The sequence below is a fragment of the Chelonoidis abingdonii genome, chromosome 9 (assembly GCF_003597395.2).
Source record: "Chelonoidis abingdonii isolate Lonesome George chromosome 9, CheloAbing_2.0, whole genome shotgun sequence".
NCBI lineage: Eukaryota > Metazoa > Chordata > Testudines > Testudinidae > Chelonoidis > Chelonoidis abingdonii.
Window position 1 is genome coordinate 60876867 of NC_133777.1, and position 21234 is coordinate 60898100.

The 21234-nt window shown below is 38.9% G+C and overlaps 1 protein-coding gene across 1 annotated transcript in view; it reads left to right on the top strand.

The window, feature by feature from the left end:
- Positions 1-20475, top strand: part of PRTG (protogenin) — a 118668-nt gene extending 98193 nt beyond the window's left edge. The window contains exons 12-20 of the mRNA XM_032791950.2: positions 5665-5760; positions 6308-6494; positions 8572-8699; positions 9557-9727; positions 13286-13468; positions 16567-16687; positions 17724-17889; positions 18840-18944; positions 20086-20475. Coding sequence (XP_032647841.1) covers positions 5665-5760; positions 6308-6494; positions 8572-8699; positions 9557-9727; positions 13286-13468; positions 16567-16687; positions 17724-17889; positions 18840-18944; positions 20086-20472 — 1544 coding nt within the window. The 3' untranslated portion in view covers positions 20473-20475. The remainder of the gene's footprint in view (positions 1-5664; positions 5761-6307; positions 6495-8571; positions 8700-9556; positions 9728-13285; positions 13469-16566; positions 16688-17723; positions 17890-18839; positions 18945-20085) is intronic.
- Positions 20476-21234: the final 759 nt, after the last annotated feature.

A 21234-nucleotide genomic window follows, 5' to 3' on the forward strand; every position in this document is an offset into this window, starting at 1 on the left:
TTCTGGTACCATTTAGAATAAGTACATTTGGAATTGGGTGCCTTAGTTTGAAAATTTGGCCCTGTATATTTAAACAGTATTTAGATGGTAATTCCATGTATCTTTAAAAGTTTCCATTCAATCTAGTCTTTTAAAGAGTTATAAAAACTTTCTTAGGACACAAGGGTTCCTAGCTGACTGTCATTTTGTAAAGAGTACTCTTTTATTTTGACATTGATTGGCTTCACTAAAAGGGAAGTGAAAGATTTGCGAGAAGCAGAGCTGATGTCAATAGATATAGTTATTAAGTAAATTGGAAAATAGTTATGCTTAATAAAGCATGGCAGGCTCTAAAATACTTGAGTAGCAGTATTGCCAAGAAGTCAAGTCTCCTCGACTTTTCACAATGCTCAGCAGTTCTCTGGATTCCTTGTGCACAGTAAAATTCTATAGTAATGTTGCCCTCATTTTCCTGGGGAATGAATTGACTTTCCATGAAAATAGGACTGTAACTTGAGAGCTCCTTTTTACTTGGATTCCTGTATAATCCATCACCATTCAGTGACGAGACATCAGGACCATTCTGTTATATGAAATACCGAATAAATATGGATAACTTAATAGAAAAAAAACACTTCCTAGATTCAGATTTTTCTTATAGCCCTCACTTGATTTTGATAACTCGGTGTATAGCAGTAATAACAATATGTTGTAGCTATAGATATGCTTAGTAACTGTGAATTATATGGGTATAACCACACCTTGGGAATTGCATGAGATAAAGTACAGGAGTGAAACTTTGTTACCAAGACCTCTTATGAGAAATTTTAACCACTTTCACAATTTTCTGTTACTTCAGATTATAATATATGCTTTTTAATTGAAAGTCCAAAATGCAACTTAAAATTTAAGTAAACATAATTTTAAAATATGTGTTAACCTTATTTAGCTGTGTAGTTTTACTGTATGAAACTTGTTAGCTGCTGAAGAGAGAGAATACTCCCCTCTAGTGTCCTGTTGCTGTGAGAAACATCAGATAGTAGTAGTGGCTCCCTGAGGTATTTTGGGGGAGGGTGAATTGAAGGGATGTGGATTACAAAATATCATTTCACCAGAAGATACTAAAGTACCCAGAGAAACTGCACAGCTTTCAGCCTAATGAGAAGATTCTGTAGATCCTACATCAAGACTAGTTAAATATTAATACTTTTGAGCAAAGAAGGTTAATCTCGATCAGGATCATTTAAGTAAATATATTTTAAAAGAATCCATGTATTTTAGACACATTGGCTCTTGCCGATGCTTATTTTATTGAAATCTCACTATCAGAGTACAATTATATGGTTGAAGTCATATATTTTTTTTTAATGTTGATTTTATTGGTGGTACGAGATATATGGACCAGATCCTCAGCATAACTTCACTGAGACCTCTGGAGCTATGCCAGATAATATCATCTGAGCATCTGGTCCATAATGTTTTCACAGTTTATGCACTAGTTTATGTACTGTAGAAGTACAATTACAGTAAAACTTGTGAAAACATTCTAGAGTGAAATGAAACTGTCAGTTCATAATTATATCAAACTATTTAAATATATCACACCCAGCCAATGTCTTTACTTTCTATTCAGTTTTTTATTTCAATTAAAATACTGAATTTTGTGTGAAGTTGGTTAAGTGAATCCCTAAACCCAGTTGTTGCTGAATAGTAACAATCTTTTGTGGCAGGGATGTGTTACTTCCATGCATGAGTGATGGCCTCTGTGGGTTTTGCATTGACTTATGAGGTTCTGAAGCCACCCCATTGCTGTCTAATGTACATGGATGGCATATATTAAACTCCAGACTGTCAGACCCCCAGGTGGGCATGCCATCACCAATCTTTTATCAGTGATTTATGTTTAAACTGTTCAGGATACCTATACTGGATAAAGATAAGGAAGCCCCTTAAGTTTGTTTTCTCTCCAAAGATATGCCTGGCTTTAGAGAGAGACTGTTTGATCCAGTTGATGAATTGTAAGATAAAAGTGTTTATGCCGAGTCTGTATTGGGATTGCCAACTAGGAATAAATCATATCCCAAGCCAGTAAATCAACCAAACAAATAATGCCTTTCATATTCTAAATACAAGCTATTTCAAAACAAAAATATCTTCTTTCCCCTTCATAAAATAGATTGTGAAAATTCCTTCTCCTGATTTATCTGAGCTAGAAACAGACCTATAGGTATTGGTGACTTTGTTTTGCATATGGTAAAGTCTTGACCAATATATCTTTTGCAGATACCCTTTGAATTGGATATTGTACCAATATTATGAGAGTAATTTGTGATTTTTATATTGTTTTCTTGGACTGTCCAGTACAGTTTCCTCTTACATCCTTTTTTTGTCCTTTTGTCCTTTTTGATCTCCACTCTTTTTAGATTGTTTCAGTTCAGTACATAATGCTGCAGCCTTTAGTAGTAACAGGCTATAATGCCAATATGTGCTTTCTCAGCCATGAAACCTAGAGTCTTGTGAAATGCAGCAATGCATGGCAGCTTAGTAAACTCTCTACAAGGATTATGGATTCAATTTTTGATCTAGGCAACCTAGCTAGGAATTGAACCATGTTGTCTCAAGTGTAGCAGATTTGTTATGTAAAGAACTTTGCTTTTAAACAGTAAACACAATTCAGAGAGCTTCTCGTGTTAAAAAGGAACAGATTGCTTGTGTTTATATATATAAATTAATGTTTTTTATGTGATCGGTCTTTGATATTATACCAGAGTAAGAGCAATTATATTAAATTTTGTAGTTGATGCAGACTGCTGCAGATGCTTTTATTTTAAAAAATCTGATTAAAAATAGTGTGACGAGAAGATGTTTTTTAAAAGTTACTTTTATTGACTTTTGGCAGTGAAATTCTCCCTCCACTCCCCAAGTCTTATCAAGTGTTAATGAGGAATTCAGGTTAAGAAAAAAGCAGTGAGTATAAACAGACCTCACAGGCTCATTCAGCTCAGCAGGACATTAGGCCTTAGCTATTCTTCATTGCACAGTGAAGATGATCAGTTCTGGGTGACCACTTTCAAAGGCCACAAGGCGTTTTTGAAGGTGCTCTGCAGGATGATAGATTGTCATGTCTGTCATCCTGTGCCTTGCGGAAATGCAGCAGGGGCCTCCTCTGGAGGAACTTATAAAGAAAAGGATAGACTGTGAAACTTGGTCAGTTGAATACCACTTGGCTATATGGTGTTTCTTTAATAGCCTGCTAAGTAGTATTTGAATTCTGGATTTTGCCAAGAAAGGATGAGAGAATTCAATTCAAATAATAAATGAAAAACAGCTCCTACAAACCTCACCACAAAAATCATTCTCTGGAATGTTGAAAGAAGTTCTTATAACTAAATGTAAGTTAAAAAATAAAGTTTTCTTAGATCTCTCAGCTAGAATCAGAGGAGCCTAAATATCATGTGATAGTGTTTCTGGCCAAGCAGGAAGCCCTGGAAAGAATACGATCCCATTTTTATGAGATTCCTATCCTAATTTTTCAGTGCTAAGTAGTTTTAATAGTTAGGATTTGGTATTTCTCAACTTTTGGATACTCTGAATGTTCATCTCTCTCTCATTTTTGGTTTTTCAAATGCTCAGATGTTTTTCTCATTTCCTTTAGTTACTTGGGACAACCATGATATCTTGACATTCTGCTGAAATTTCCAGTTTTAAAACCCATCCAGACATATTTTATTTTATTTTTTCCTGGAGATCAATCTAGATATCTGTATCTGCCTTTCTAATTGTAGTCTGTGGACTAATAGCACTTGACTTAATAGATTTATAAAGATATATTTTCAGGTTAAAAAAATTTAAACAATGTTCCTTACCTGTGCTACTACAACACTTTATTATTTAACTTTGACAGAATGTTTAAAAATAATTTTCCTTTTATCGTTTGTTGTTTACTTGTAGCATTATATTCTGCTTGGACAATGAAAACATATTGTTGAGTTTCACTTTTTGATTCTCATATGCACTTATCTGCTGCACAGTTTGTTTTAAATACAGCAGGGGAGAATTTAAATCCAAACAAACTCTTTCACTGACAACTGAAAATCATGAAATCATTTGTATTAAATTTGGTAACAAAAAATAATTAAAACAAAGTCTTCACTTGCAGCATTACCTACCCAACAGAATCCCATTAAAAGTTGTTGTTTTTCTTTAATCCCTCCTAGATATTGTCTGAGTATATGAATCTACAAAAGTCAATATATTCATTTATTTCAAAACCATCATGAAAGCATTTTACAAAATATAGATTGTGACACTTCCATAATGATAACTTAATAATTTTCAGGTTAACGAGATTTTGTTAAGATGGTACAAGAAATGCAGAGGAGCTGCAGAGTGAGCTAAGGATTTAGCTTAAGCAAAGGGTCATATTTGTTTTTAAGAAATGTTACTGAATTAAGTCCACTCGAATTATCTGAGATGGGTTGCATTAAATACTAGTTTAAACAGAAAAGAAGATAATTTAATTTCAGAAAGAATAAAATGATGATGCAGACATTTTAGGATGAAGAAAATACCAGACAAGGCCAACACACTTTTGTAATTTCTGTTTTAACTTAAATCTTCTTGGAAGGAAATAGCTCCTGTATCCACGAACAATAACACGGGAAAACATCCTAACACATCTCCCAATGCTATAGCACTATAAGAATTCCAGCAATACCAATGGAGAGTTTATGTAGCAGTAGCAGAATATTTACTCTTTAAAGGGACACTTATCCACTTGAAAATCAATCTGAAAACTTTATGTACAGTCTTGTTGCAAATAACACATAAATTTAATAAAACTGAGAGATTAGAAGAAAAAAATACACTTTTTCTATATATTTTTCAGTTTGTTTACTTTGGTGAAGATTTTCAAAGACTAGAAAGAAAAGGCCCAAGCACATTTGGTAGGATTACTCTTAGGGCTACCCCAAAGATGCATCTAAAACCCACCAGGGAAGCAGAAAAACCCTTAGAACAAAATGTTTAAAGGATTTTTAAAAAATAAATAAATTAGGACATAAAGGGAGCTGTATTAGAAAACAGAAGTTTTAAAAACTAATCAGCTTAAAAAAAAATGAGGTAGACAGTGACCCATTAAGCAAGCCAGAATCAGCTTTAAAGAAAACACCTAAAAGCTAGTGTTATAAATCAGAAGATGTATTAATTAGCATTATTATATTCACTGTGTAAACTCTGGAGGCCCACGGCCATATCATTTCTGCCTGTTTCTTGGTTGATTCCTGTCCCACCCTCCTGTCTTTGTCCCATCTCACTCCATCCTCCAGAAACAAATCTCAGTATCTAGAACTCATCTACACTCTCTACTCCAATAGCCTACTTTATATTCTGAATGTTATTTCTATGCACTGAATAATAGTAAAATCCAGCATTACGGCCACAAGAGTGAGCCATTGCCATGGAAGGAAATAGAGATTCATCCCACTCCACTGAAGTCTATGACATAACGCTGGTTTAGGCCAATGAGAGCAAGATTGGAGTTACTCCCTGATTCCAGTGAGCATGTTTTGAACCAGAATTATAATAGGATCAAACGGATCGCAGCAGCATCCTAGTGTTTCTGTAGATATTTGAAAATCTGTATTCTTCGTTTGTAATCTAATTATTCCTTTTCTATCTGTGCAGATCCCAGAAGAAAGTACCATGTAAGGCTATTGGCATATAATAGCATGGAAGAAGGTTACCAGGCAGACCAAACAGTCAGTACTCCAGGATGTGTCTGTAAGTGCTGAAGCTGCATTATCCAGTCCAGTAACAGCCGAGCAGTTCAGGATCCATAGCAGCCCTGCGTGTCTGTGTTTTTAATCTTAATAAAATATCAGTTTATAAAACTTTTTAAAAAAATCACAGCATTTGTGACAACAACCGATTCCCCCGAATCCTCCCCAAGCACCATTTAGCAACAGTCTTCTGTTGTACTTATAAAACGTGAAATACAACTGGGAAAAGCAAGATAAATAGCAAGCAGCACTTCCTTCCTTTGTCATTCTGGTTAGTCCCTACATCCCGTCAATGATTTTTCAGAGATATATCCGCTGTTCCTGCTGATGTTTTATACCCATTTTTAATTAGACTAACTTGACTGATCTCTTGATGTGGTGCTAGTTTTTGCTAGAAATCATGTAACAGTCTGAACCAAACCCCTGAGTGCCATCTACCCTTGGGAAATATCAGATCTGGATCCAAACTTATCTACTCAGACTTATCTAATCTGCCAACATTTGTAAAGAGTTCATGAAACAAACCTTGCTTCTCTTTGTTTAAACAGCTGTCCGTGATCGTATGGTTCCTCCTCCACCACCACCCCACCACCTATATGCTAAAGCTAACACTTCATCTTCTATCTACCTCCACTGGGGAAGGCCTGCGTTTACCTCTGCACAAGTCATTAACTACACAATTCGCTGTAATCCTGTGGGGCTGCAGAATGCCTCTTTGGTGCTCTACCTTCAAACGTATGTACAGTCCTGCAAGTTATTCTTTGTTCCCCCGATCCTTCCTCTTTACTCTCTCATGTGTGATTACTATTTATTGTAACATTTCTCTCCAGCTGCAAGACAGGTACTTTTTCCAGGCTTCTGCGAGTTCTTATTTTTAGAAGGTGCTATCAGAACACCATAGTTCTTCACCTTTGTTGACAAACCGGGTCTCCTCCCTGCCACTTTCTCTTCACTGAGGTGGCGGTGTTCAGTTCCAGCCCTGCTCCACAGTGTAGCTGGGTCATGGAATGAGGACACGAATATTGAGTTGCTTGTCAGTGATGTGATGGAAGTTTAATGTATCTCTGAGCTCTTCTTTGTCCAAAGAAAAGAGAGACTGGAAGAGTATTAATAATGAAATTGATGTGCTATTTACAGATAAACTTGGCAAAGATAGGACATGGTCAAGTGATCTAATCCCAGGATTAAACTACATAGCTTGATTTCAGCGTGCCACTGAGTGCACTGAGCCCTGAAGGAGTGTGCGGAGTGGTGCAGAATCCAAAGCCTGTTGTGTGGCAGGGGACAAGTTCCCATGGAGAGGCAGCACAAGCATCAGAGGAACGCATGGCTCTGTAACTGTACAGGGAGGGGGAGTCAGTCTGGGGTCATCTCTCCAGCTGGTTGAGATGGGCACACAGCATGGGCTGGCCAGTCTTCCAACATGCTGCTACTCCATTAAGGCTGCCTGTGTTTGGGGCCATGGTGCTCATCAAGAAATAGCCAGGTCCCTGCCTAGTCCATGTCTGTGCATATGGCTCCTATAGTTGCAGCTGATAGGCGTAGGGGAATTTGGTGAGAGAAAGACATCTCTATTCACCTGCTGCCACCTAGATTGCATGTGTGCCGTGGGTGTGGCACCACGCTCTCTCTGCCTGCTTCTGCAGAGCCAGATACTTGTGGACTCTGTGAGAGATGTGTATGTGTAACACACTCCACTCCAAGCACAACTAGGGATCTGTACCAGCAGGATCAAGCTGTGCTCAGCGCTTTTGTGGATTCTGTGTGATAGGGCTGCCCTTTGCATTACTGGGAGGATCAGGTCCTACCTGTGGTTCTGACATACCCTTCTGTGAGCTTGGTTCCAAATTCTTCTTTAGATTTGGTGCCTGATTTGAGATGTTGGCTGATTTTCAGTGGTGTTAAGTACCCACAACTCTGCTTAACTTCAGCTGGAGTTGTGGGTGCTCAGGATGTCTGGAAATCTAGCCTGGATGTCTCAAGATGGGCATCCAAAATTAGAGATCGCTTATGGCATTTGAGCCATAATCTCTCTGCCCTCAATTTTCCCATTTGTAAAATGGGGTTAATATTTACCTGCTTTCACAGCAAGGCTTTGTTAATGCTTGTAAAAGACTTAGACGATGAAAACTTCTGTCAGTGCTAAGTATTTTGATTGCGTTAATTAATAATAAAGTATTCCACAGTGTATAGGAAAGGAAAGTGCTGTTTTAAAACCTAGGGTTTATTTTATTACTAATACATTTCTGTCCATTTCTCTGACTTTCAGATTAGATGTGGTATAATTTTCACATTGTTACTTGTACTTAAAATAACTGCAGCAGGGCAGTAAACTCCCATTTTTGACAAAAATAAAAAAATTCAAATACAGGCTTGAAAAATTTGAACACAGAAGATGCAAACAGTACACGGGAGATTAAATAAATGGCCAGAGACAGATTCTGTGCTCTGTAATGCCAGTGTAAATTCAGAGTTACTCCCCTGATGTCAGTACTGCTAGTCAGGAACATTACAATTAACCCAGGTATCACTGAGAGCAGAATATGGCCCCAAAGAGTTAAAGCGGATCCAAATTTTTCATTAATTTGGTGACCAGCTTCTAAAGATTAATAAACTGTGACTTATAAGCATCACCCTAAATACCCCGAGTGACATTCACTGGTGGACAACTCAGAATAGGTTTAACTGGTCCACAAGCCTAGTCCCTCTGCACAGGGGTGAATTGCATATTAGTGCCAAAGGCATCTCATCTGGATTTGAAACCATCACCTACCCTTAGTATTAAATATCTTTTATTAATTCTTTTGTATAGGTTGGAAACTCACATGTTGGTTCAAGGTCTAGAACCAAAAACCAAGTATGAGTTTGCAGTTCGACTGCATGTGGATCAGTTGTCTAGTCCCTGGAGTCCAGTAGTTTACCATACCACACTTCCAGAAGGTAAGGCAGTAGGGTATGGTTAGCCAATAACAGTACTGTATTTAAAAGGAAGTTTTTTAAGTCAGTGGGCCTGGAAACTGTCATCTAGTCTGTTTTGATTTTTGTTAAGTTAATTTTGTCTTTCATCTGTCTCCCAGTTGCTTTACTATTGCTCCTGTTTGTCAGGATTGTCCTTCTAACTGCATTTCTGCATACCCTCGCTATTTTGCAGCTGAGAAAATGTATACGAATTCTCAGAGAAAATCCACAGTTGATGGAGTATAAAATGTAATTTGCTTCCTCCATAAATATCATTTGGATTAAAATAACGTAAATAAGAGCTTTAAATTATCACGTTAAAGGGAGACTGTCAACTTTTAAATCATATATTTTGGGAGGAAAAAATCTTTATCTGTGTTATCAAAACCTGAAACTATCAAAACTAAAGCTATGTTAAAAATCCAATTTACTATTCACTATTTGAGATGCTTGTTTATGTATTTGCATTTGTCAAATTGGACTATGATAGTAAAGTCAGTTTCACTTTCACCTTCTCTTTGCTGTAGTATTTGAGTGACACACACTAAGGGAAATGTTAATTTGTTTATACACAACTGTCTCCATTTGAATGCAAAGGAAAGTCATGATCATAAGGTTTTTTTAAAAGCTTGATTTTACAAAATCTAAGCTGTAGACTAAATTTGAACTGAAAAGGAAGTGGCTTTTGAGGACACTGGTGTGTGTTTGCCCAGTTGTCTACTTAGAACTTAGCTATAGCCATTGCTATGGTATTAGAATCTGAACATCTTTTTCCTTTGAGTAATTTAAGTTCATATGAATGTGTTTACCTTAATAATATTGTGTTACTGTTCTCCCAGCGCCAGCTGGCCCTCCACTAGGAGTGAAGGTGACTTTGATAGAAGATGATACTGCTTTGGTTTCCTGGAAGCCACCTGATGATCCTGAAACAGTTGTTACTCGCTATACTATCCTCTATGCATCTAGGAAAGCTTGGATTGCTGGAGAGTGGCAAGTGCTACACAGAGAAGGTAAACTATAATTATAAATGCTAGAGCTGGAAAAGCTGTGGCAATCTACTGTAAGAGAACTGAAAATAGCATAATGTCTTGTGATCAACAGCAAAAGAAAAAAAGTGCTGCTAACATTCATGGCAATACCATGACAATTCTGAATGTGTTTAGTTTAGAATTATTCACTGGATTGTGGTGGAAAGACATTTAAAACTGGTAAATAGAACAAAATGAGTGGGGAGAGAAGCCTTCTGCAGTGCATTGCAATTCAGCTTGTACAATGAACTGAAACTTTCCATAAATCCAGTTATACTTAATCTGCTCCACATAGCTCCACTGTCATGATAATAGTGGAGATTTCATTTTTAAGTGCACACCTGCAGCTCTCAAGTTCCTCAAGTGCTGTGCTACTGTGAAAAGTGACTCTTTAAAAATGACATTGCAGGAGTCCATTTTTTTTTTTGTATAATTCTGTTAGCTGTGCAAACTCAACATCAAGCTTTCTGGCTTCTCACCCCCAATCGTAAAGATTTTGCAACTGGAATTTAACTAATTATATTGATGATACAAGAGCCAGAATATAATCCACTTCATTCTCTTGTATAGCTGTATTGGCTCTGCAGTACTAACATGAAGAAAAAGTAAAAATAAAGCTTATTTTGTCACGAAAGTAATCTGAGATGACGCTGAATAAACAGAAAGCAGATCTGCTGAGTAAGAAAGTGCCATTTTTACAGAGTAGGAGTTTTCCTTTTTGAAGAGCTGCATCTAAACAATAGGCTTCTATTATTCCCAGAAAAACTATTGAAATGGAGGTCAGAATACATATCAGTAGTTTAGGGTAAATAATGTCCAGCAGTGATGTAATTATCCTTAAAATAAGCATTAGAAACCAGGGAGTGTAGGGCAGGGTAGTGCAATAGGTAACTTTCGAGGGAAAAAAATCTAGGCTTAATTCTTTTTGTTTTCATAACTGAAAATTTATTTGTCAGCAGAGGCTGGACTCTCAAGTCTAAAGACCATCCCTCAGGGAAAGACACAAAGAATTTGGCCTTTTTCAGAATGGCTTCAGTGTCCCATTACTTTCAATGAGAGTGAAGCCAAGTGCACTTCAGGAATGATGGATGCCCCCTATGCTTTCAGGAGATGGAGACATACAACCCCTTTGAGAACAATTGGAGAGAGATGCTTTTCTACAAACAGCCACTCACTAAGAGCTGCTGTGTCCTGAGTCCCAGTGAGAATATTGGGCGATGGCAGACATTTTGAAAGGTGGTAGTTCTCCATGAAATTCTGTGTAGTAGAACATTATTCATCAACTTCTGCCCAAAGAGAACAGTTCAGCTATGAAGAATAACAGTAAAAATATGATTGATACTAAAGAAGTCTTGAAATGTAGCCAATACCTGAGATTTCAATGAGTTTTGACTAGAAGTGGAAGTTTGAACATGTTATCCCATTATTAAGATCATTTGAATCCAAAAATGCTCTGACACTCAGTGCTAAATTTCTTCAAGGACCCGTTTTAATTCATAAGCTAATTAACAGATTTACTTGTAAATCTCAGAAAATTTATTCTGTACTTGAAGTATAAGTGTGTAATATTGGGGAAGACATGCTGTATTCATCATATAGTATTAAGTGGTTGAATTCCTGCTTCAAATATATAGTTCAACTTAGTCTTAACTGTGGGATCGATGAGCAGCAATTTCCGGTCAAAACTTGCTGTGTATACTTAGAACAAAGGATATGGAGAACTGTAGTTTTTATAATAGACCACTGATCATTTTCATGTGATCTCATACTGAAAATGCTGTAGAGGGCAGGCAAATGGAAAACCATCAATCTCAATCAGTTTTGCAGTCACTGATTTTGTGTTTTGATTGATAGGTTAAAGCTTGAGGATTAGGGAATAATTCAGGTTTCTGACACTTTTTAAAACAAGCTGTTCTGCTCTTTTAAGGTTAGATTTAAATAGTCTAGTGATAGATATGTTGAGGGGGGCATGAAAAGAAGTTTGGACAAATGCAATGATAGTCCCATGTTCCTCCCTTGGCAGGAAAGCTGAGGTAGTAGCATTTTTAATGTTCATTTTGACAAGAACAGCTAGTCACATGTAACACCTGGTACTAATTTATTCCCAAACTAACTTTCTGCAGAAGATTCCAAAATGTCAAGAGATCTAAGAGTTCTTCCCAGCTCAGACTTCAAGGGTACATTTCAAATAACACTGAGGATTATTATCCATTCACCAACATTTTAAAAATCCTTAATTTGACCTACCTTATGCCAGCAATAGCAGAGTCTGAATCGTTGCTGCAGTTTGTTGCTTATTTGCAACATGAAGAATCTTTCTTCCTTGGTTTGTTTTTCCCCCTACCCCTTTTTCCAAACTCACTTGAAGTGCATCAGAAGTTACAGCCTTTACACACTTGGTGTGCAGTAAATCAGCACAAATTGCTTAGTTGCTTTAGAAGTGCAGCTGATTCTAAAGGAGCTGCTGGAAAGAGCCTCTGGTATTGAAAAATAACCTTTCACCCTTGATGGTTACAGCTCCTTTGGTTACAGATACCTTACATTTGACTTCAAGTGCTTTTAGCTAATGGATGTTTTTTATGGAAAAGCTGGGGTAGCTGAGTGAGTGGAATCTATGGAGAAGCACAGGGATACGTTAGGTCCTGGAGCTGCCACTATTTTGAAAGAAAAATAGCGTATTTCTATAGCAGGAAGAAACACAGAAAAGTATTTCTATGGCATTTTAAAAAGCAGCTGGAATTGTAAGCACCAGTCTGCAGTCCCTGTGAAGGAAAAATCCTCATTGACTCTGTTAGGAGTTTTGCCTGTGCAAGTACTATGTGACTGAGTCCTATTCACGTATATAATCTGTGTTTCTGGCTGCCTTCATATGTGAGAGAGACATTTTTTCTGATCTTTTTCTTTGTAGTCCTGCTTGGGTATATGATGATCAGCTGAACCTGGCTGGAACTAAATAGGGTTGAATTAATTTTAAAATTACAGGACGATGCTGCCCAAACTGGTCTCGTTCAGGTTGCCAAACCGACCTGAGATTCTGTGTGTTTCAGTTCAGCTGCCTGCATCCCAGTGCTGTGTCACGTTTGCATTATGATGTCAGTGAAGAAGGAGCTGTAATCTGGGAGCTCATCGCAGACTATATGGATGGAAGCTCCTGGAGTCTGGATCACAATGCAAATATTGTTGTACTGAAATGCAGTTAGGGTCAGGTTTAAGTTTGCTGACTCTGTGTGGCCAGTCCTAGAATCTTGGGTCTGCACTGTATCACTGTACCTCTTTACTGTAACAGCAGAATGACCAGTGTGTGCTTTAGCCATACAGTACAGAGAGAATACAACAGACAGAATGAGACGGGATTATCACTGTTCACTTCAAATCCTGTATCTGATGGTTAGGATGCAAAGGATGTATTCTCTTTTCTACACAAGAGTCAAAGGTTGTGAGGAAGAAAGGGGCTGAATCTAGCCCTTGCTAGCTAACTTCCAGTAAATTCCCTGCATTGTTTGCCTAACTTAAACTTTTTTTAAAACAATCTTTTAATAGGAGCAATAACCATGGCTTTGCTGGAGAACCTGGTGGCTGGAAATGTCTACATTGTTAAAATAGCAGCATCCAACGAGGTGGGAGAAGGACCTTTTTCAAATGCAGTGGAGCTTGCAGTCCTGCCAAAGGAGACTTCAGAGTCCAACCAAAGGCCTAAACGATTAGATTCAGCAGATGCCACAAGTTAGTAAAAATGTGTTAGTTACTGTCGTTGTCAAGTACCAGAGAAAAAGATCTGTAACTGTTTTTTATCCCATACTCATTTCCTGGATTATGCAAAAGCCACATTCTTTTGTGTCCGTAATGAGTACAGCACCTTTTTTCTGACTGAAACCATTTTGAAGTTTTTTGTCCCAGTCTGCATAGTTGCTGGTTTCAGTTTTTTCCCAGCTACAGAGAATGTACGATTTGAAATGCACATTCTTGTCCTGAATGTGGTTTAGAATGTTCCATCAATTTCAACTTTGTAGCTGTCTGTATTTTTTCAATCTGTGATCATTCCCTTATGGCATTTAAAATGTAATTAAAGACCCATATTTAGTATGATATATTAGTGTCATGGGATAAGTCATAGTAAGAACTCCTGCAAGGGTGAAGCCAGGAGAGGCAAGATGGCTCCCTAACTAGATATGTGAAAATTTCCTCTGTTTCCTGGGATTCCAGCAGCCCTGGAGCAGACGTGAGTCATTACCTACCTGTAAACAGTCCTTACCAAAGAAGGCATCCCACCTACCGTACTTTTTGTGAACATCTGCCTGTATCCATTATATACTTTGTGAAAATTAAGCTATATCCCTTAGTAATTTTTTCATATGTGAATGGAATTTTAAGTTACCCTCTGCTGTCATTAGGTGGAATTTATCTATGTGTGGTCATCAAGATTTGGAAGGCTTTCTAAAGCTGTAAGTGTGAGGCCACGTCTACACTACGGGATAATATCGAATTAGCTAAAATCGGTTTTATAAAACTGATATTATAAATTCGATTTCATGCGGCCACACTAGGCACAGTAATTCGGCGTTGTGCGTCCATGTGCTCCGAGGCTAATGTCGATATTCTGAAGCCGTTGCAATTTGTGGGTGACTTGTTTCTTTCTTGTAGCTTATCTCATATGTTTCTTTTTTTTTTTTTTGTTTTTTTTTATTAGCATGTTCCTCTCCTCCACTTCCTTGGATATGCTGGTGTTTGAATCATGATTTTGTCTTTGTCTGGAGTGGTTCTTCGGTAATAGTCATCTAGTCTATTTCCTTTTCCTCTTTCTCTGGATATTAACAATCTAGCTGACGTAATCCTGTTTTGTTTTCGCTTTTCGCTTGTTTTTTTTCTCCTGATTGTCTTCCTGTTGTCTAGATTCTTCGCATAGTTATGCAATTTCGTCCAACATGAGCTTTCATTTTCCAGCTTTTTTTTTTTTTTCCAGCAGCTCCGATATGGTGTACTGGATGCTTTGTGCGGTACTAGAGATGGTCGATATCTTTGTCCATGCGTTACTACGCATGCTATTTTCTACTTTTGCTTTGTCATATGATATGCAGATGATGGTTATCCGGCAAAAGCAAAATGGGATGACCACTGGGACTGAGTCAAATCCCTCCCTTATGTTCTAAAAATAGAGTCAGATCCTGCCGCTAGAATAAGGGGCAAGTTGTATTAAGAGGACCAGTTGTATCAAGAGCACAGCTGCCTACGTGTCAGTATCCACGGGGTGCCCCTGCAACAACCCCACCCGTTGCTTCCCTCCTCCCCCAACCTCCTGGAGTATACCGTGGCAGTGTCCTGCCCAATTGTGTCATGAAGTAATAAAGAATCCAGGAAAGAACACTGAGTGTTTAATGACATAAGTGAGGGGGAGGCAGCCCCGGCAACGAGAAAGTCCAGGCAGACATTAACGCGTGTGGGGAGAGAGCCCAGCGATGCGCTGCTATACAGCCAGGCAGTACAGAATCTTTTCTTTACACGGAAAGGGAGGGGGCTGAAGCCGCCCAGTTGCTATGATGAAGCTGGTTATTAGCCATTCTGTCCATCTACTGGGAAGTAACCAGCAATGGCCTCGATGTACAACAAATGTAAGAAATATTCATGAGGAACGGTTACTAGTCCTAATTGCACCGTCTACCACCAGGAGGAGAGGGAGAGGAACGGATACTGCTCTTCACTGCTCAGCACACGCGTCTACCAGCAGCATTCAAATGTACACAATAGAGTGAAACATGAAAGTAGTCAAGAAATGATTTCTTCCCTTTTCTTTCAACGTGGTGGTGGTGGGGGAAAGAAACTGAGAGCTATTCCCGAACCACGCCAGACACTGGTTTGAACCTACAGACATTGGGAGCTCAGCCAAGAATGGCAAAATACTTTTTCAGAGACTGCATGTGTGACTGTGGAATAGCTGGTCGTCTCAGTACCCCCTCCATCCATGAGCGGCCATTTGAAGTCCTGCTTCCGCTACGCCTGTCACGCAAGCGCTGTGTATGCCTGGAGATTTTTTTTCAAAACGCTTTGGCATTTCGTGTTCTGTAACGGAGCTCTGATACAACAGATTTGTCTCCCCATACAGCGATCAATCTAGTATCTCCGTACGTCCAGCTGGAGCTCTTTTTGATGGAGACTGCATCGCCACCGTATGCTGATGAAGCGAAGAGCCCATGGCTTTGGGGCAAACAGAAATGTAATTCAAAAGTTCGCCGGGGCTTTTCCTGTTACCTGCCCGCTGCATCCGAGTTCAGATTGCTGACCAGAGCGGTCAGTGGTGCACTCCTTGGGATACCGCCCGAGGCCAATAACTCGATTTTCTGTCCACACTAACGTAATCGAACTGTTAAATATCGAATTTAGCGCGTACTCCTTTCGTCGCGGGCGGAGTAACAGAAATCATACTTGATTTAAAGAGCCCTTTATATCGATATAAAGGGCGTTGTAGTGTGGACGGGTACAGCGTTAAATCGATTTAACGCTCTTTAAATCGATTTAAACGTGTAGTGTAGACCAGGCCTGAGAGAGATGAGGACAGGGCAGTAGTTATTCAGAGAGGTGTACTTTTTGCCTTTTATTGTTTCTAGACTGAGATGTTACACGTAGTGGGCCAAAAACTGAATTTTTCCTTATTCGGGCAACTATTCATGCTCGTGCGCTTGGTCTCTCTGTTTTTACTCACTAAACTAACGAGAGAGAGAGAGAGAGTACAGGCTCCCAGGATTTGGTGCAATATGATAGATGTAAGGATAGGAGATGACTATACTACTCAGTGAGTCTTTAAATGCCATGTGTTCTTTCTGCTGCAGCTTATTCTGGCTATTACCACCTGGACCAGAAATCAATGACTGGCATTGTTGTAGGAGTTTGTATAGCCCTGACCTGCATCCTTATCTGCATCCTGATTTTGATCTACCGCAGTAAAGCCAGGTATGCTTTTATTACTGGAGAAATGAACTCTTTTGTATAAGCCATTCTCAGCTGTTCCTGTATGAATGTGAACGATCAGAGATGCTTATTTACCAGAGTACTGTCCAAGTGCTTTGGATGAGGCAACTCTGAAACTTTCAGCCTCACTTCATCATGTTCATACCACTGATAGGTATCTCTCTCAGATCCCTTGCTTTCATTGGCCCTCCCTGCTTCACCCAAGCCCCTTCTGCTGTGGAAGCAGTAGAAGACATGAAGGGGAGTTAATGCTGCTTGAAGTGTATTAAGTCTCTGGAAGGTTTCCCTCCAGACTCAGATGAATATTTGGTATTTATCAACTACCCAGCCAGCCCACAGAGCCTGAGCCCTACAGTATTCCTGCATAAGAGCTTCTGTAAGCTTGGGGCAGGAGGAACCTCAAATTAGAGCCCAACTCTGCTGACTTAGCTCCTTTGTACCAATGCAAGTGGAAGTCACCATCTGGCCCTATGTCATTAATTTCTGGAGGGAATACAAAGGACCACAAACTCATGGGTCGTGGCTGGTAAGAAAAGGAATAATACATTAGTAATTAGTAAGTCTTAACCCATAGTTTTGGGATTTGGGGATTTTTAATAGTTACTTTTATTTAAAAATAAAAAGCTTTTCAGTTCAGCTTAAACATACATTTAAAAAAAATATATGTCCAGCAGAGCATAAGTATGATGAGAGGGTCTCCTTAGCTTTCTTGGGGCTCCAGAACTGCTCTGATATTCTTGATTGTTTACTCCCCCTTGATAATGTTACTAATCAATCATGAGAAATGCTTTCCATGTATACATTTACAGATGGAGCAGTGTGATTCCTGCGGGAATATGATTTTAAGGCACATGATGGCATTTGAATTCTGTATGAGTTAGAAATAGCACACGAATAAAAGCTGAAGATCAAGAACTTATAGTATCATCTGGCTAATAAAACTTCAGTGAAAAGCATTAGTCTTGATATTATATGTATCATCTATGGGCCAATTATACTCCTGCTTAACATTGCACAGGAAAACATCTGCTCCTAAAACTATGCAGCAAGGCACTGACCAGCTATCACATACCAACATCTCATTAGCCAGTGCGAACGAGGTGGGGAAGAGTACTGAAGGAATTGCAGAGAATGAAGAATCTTTATTGCCGATGATAGTAGGAAACAGCTTCGTCGATGCTAAGGTACTGTGAGCCTTATTCACTTCCAGTATATAAATATTTCCATGGTGCCCATTATGATAGCACCTGAGTGCCTCCCATCATTAAAGATATATGCAATATAAATGCTTATCAATAATAATAATAGTCTACATGAGGTAGGACAACCACAAGTTTTGCAGTCCGATGGGAACATTAATTTGCCAGTAAGTTCATCATAAATTTCAGCTAAACGTCTGCCCGTATGCCTATGCCTTACACTGTGCTATGAAGATTGCCAAGCATCAGAAGACATATGTTCCGCAGGCCAAGAGCCTACTATTAAGAGTATCCTTCTGCTGGCTCGGAAGGTTCTATTCAAGGCACCGGGAAACAGGGCTGGTCAAAAATCTGAGCCCTGAGTCCATTCAGGCTCATAAATGTTCTAAGCAGCACCATTAAATGAGTGTGATGTGAGCAGGTACTAAAATGTGCATCAATATCTTTTTTGTATATTTTAATGAATAAAGAACGTTGGGTTATGTGTATCTTATAGACACAGGTTTACTAGAGTCAAGTGTATAATAATGCATGTATTAGCATTTGAGTGCTGGCAGGATGCTCACCACTGTGCAGATATATAATTAAACATGATCCCTTCCCCGTAAAACTGCAGTTCTAAGGGACCAATCTGGCAAACATGAGTTATCCTTACTTTCATATGTTGTCATATTGATTCACACAGTACTCTGACTTTAATGGAGCTGTTCATCTGAAGAGTGTTTGCAGGAACCAGTCCTAATTCAGTCACAGACAACACACCCATCAATGATGCTAGCTCAAAGTGGTGGTGATGTTAGAAGCAATAGTAGCTGAAATGTTTTGCTGTATTTGTGGTACTGTAATTATTGTTGTGCTATGGTTTATTTTTAAACTCATGTCATTTTAATTTAATAAAGCAAGATTATCTCTCTCTTTCCCTCTCTCTTTTTTAGGGGGGGACTGATCTAATTATTAACAGTTATGGTCCTATCTCAAAGACCAGTTGCAAGAAAAGGTGGCTCTTCTTCCAAGATTCTAAGAAGGTGAAAACAGAGGAGGTAACCTACCCAAATTATTGGGAACACAAAAGGCCTGGTACAGTTCCATGACATTGCAAGGAAGGATGTCTAGGCTTGTGGTTATTAAAATGCATTACTAAGGGCTTAGCCTCTAAGGGGATGGTTTCAGTGTCTTGGTGTTAAATGTTGAACATTATACTGTCTCATTGTAAATGCGAATTAAGATGTTATTCTTCATTTCCTGCCCCTTAACCTGTTGTGTAGTGTGGCTCTCTAATGTTAAACAGGTGCTATGTTTTACGTAAAACTGACTGCACTCCATCAGTGGATGAAGGGGTTCCTGCATATAACAATCATATTCACAGATATAGTACTAAATTTGAAACTTACTTTATAAACGTCAATTGAATAATGCTCACAACTAACCTGAGTGCTAAGTAAGTAGGTAGTATTATCTCTGTGTTTACAGAAGGAGAACAGACAGTGAGGCATTAAATGACTCATCCAAAGTACAAAGGGAACTCTGAGGTAAAGCTAGAACTGAAACTCCAGAGCCAGTGGCTCCTAATACTATGCTCTGACCACCCCCTTTTTGGATAAAAGGCAGCATATAATAGTAAAGTCTACAGGACAACCATGCCAGCTTACACTTGCTGGGGATCTTCTCTGACTGATGTTCATGGAATCATTATGATTTGTACTGTTCTCTCACACAGTCAAGAAATAGGGACTGTCTATAGCTATGTTTAAAATACATATTCCTATACATTTCCAGCCAAAAGCTTGCCCAGAAGCTGGAATGTAGCTGCATATTTCTGATGCTTCTTCAGGTAAAATATTTGTAGCAACCATAAGCATGCTGCATGAAAGAAAATCCATGGAGGGGAAAATAGATGCACAAATGTAACTTTAAAATACAAACAGGGTCTCCAGTGAAAATCAGCCTCCATTATCTGTGATTAGGTTGAATGAAGTATTTCATCTAGTACTGTAGAAGAAAACATGAGAGAGAACTGGGGCTATACCTTTCTTCTCCTGTAGGATGGCACAGATTGTTGCTCCCAGCTAATGCTGTTGTAGGCATTCCAGCCAAATGGGGTGGGGAATTAAACAAGCACTGCTCATGTATCTATTTGCGAGAGGTTGATTAACCTCTCTCTCACATCTTGTTTTTATCCAGCCTCAGAGAAGATTTGTCCAAGCTGTGTGCTTATATCAGCCAGGCACCACTGTACTGATCAGTGAAGATGACTCCCTCAATTCCCCAGGCCAGCAATCCAAGTTCCAGGTGCCATTCAGTATTGTAGCTGATACAGAGCATTCAGCAAACAGCGAAGGAAGCCATGAGACCGGAGACTCTGGAAGATTCTCTCATGAGTCCAATGATGAGATACACCTTTCTTCTGTTAGAAGTGTCACCCCACGCACCTCCAGTTTCTTTGCAGGCAGTGACTCAGGTGTGAACGTGAACCCTGTTTGGAGTAACTGTGAGGAGCCCCCGGTACCACTGGCTACAGACCAGACTTCTACCTCATCTCTTCAGATACAGTGCACGGTACAAAACTGAATTACCTATCCTGACAGTCATGCCTGACACCCTCACAGTGTATGTCTGTTCGAAGGACAATGAACAGGGAGCCAAAGTTTAATGTGGAAAGCCTGATAACCCATCAGGTGATTCCGTATTTCTTTTGAATGTTTTTTGTTGTTTTTCTTAAGTCACTCACTTTGAATGTTCAGTGGTAAACAATGTGAAAGGAAAGATTTCTGACTAGAGTTAAAAATATATCACTGGAGCAAAGGGAAGGCTGTTGGCCCCTTTGCTGAATATCTACCTCAGTTTGCCAAATGGCGAACTCTGAATGACAACTGCTTTACCTCATTTGTATTATAGTTGGTCTCAGCTACATAACTGATGATACTTCCTAGTAGGATTTTATTTTTTATTTTTTTTGCTGTATGTTTTGTGTGTGTGTGTGTGTGAGAGAGAGAGAGAGAGAGAGAGAGAGAAATCAAAGGAGTTGTATAGGTAGATGAACAAGACAGTTTAGCTGAAGCTCTGACTTTAAAAAGAGGGGACCCTTGAGGGGATTAGATAAATGATTTAACATGACTGACCTGAAGAACATCAAATGAGAACTGTAGGACCGTTACTTTTGAGAAAACTGTGCATTAGCATGGGAATAATGGAGTTAGTACTTCAAAATGTTCAGTAAACAGCTACGTTGAGTCTTTAAAAAGTAATTGGATTCTCCTTTTTCCCACTTTGATTGCTATATCTTCCAGTGTCCCAGCCTGCTTAGGACAGTGCCTTTTCCACACAGTTCTG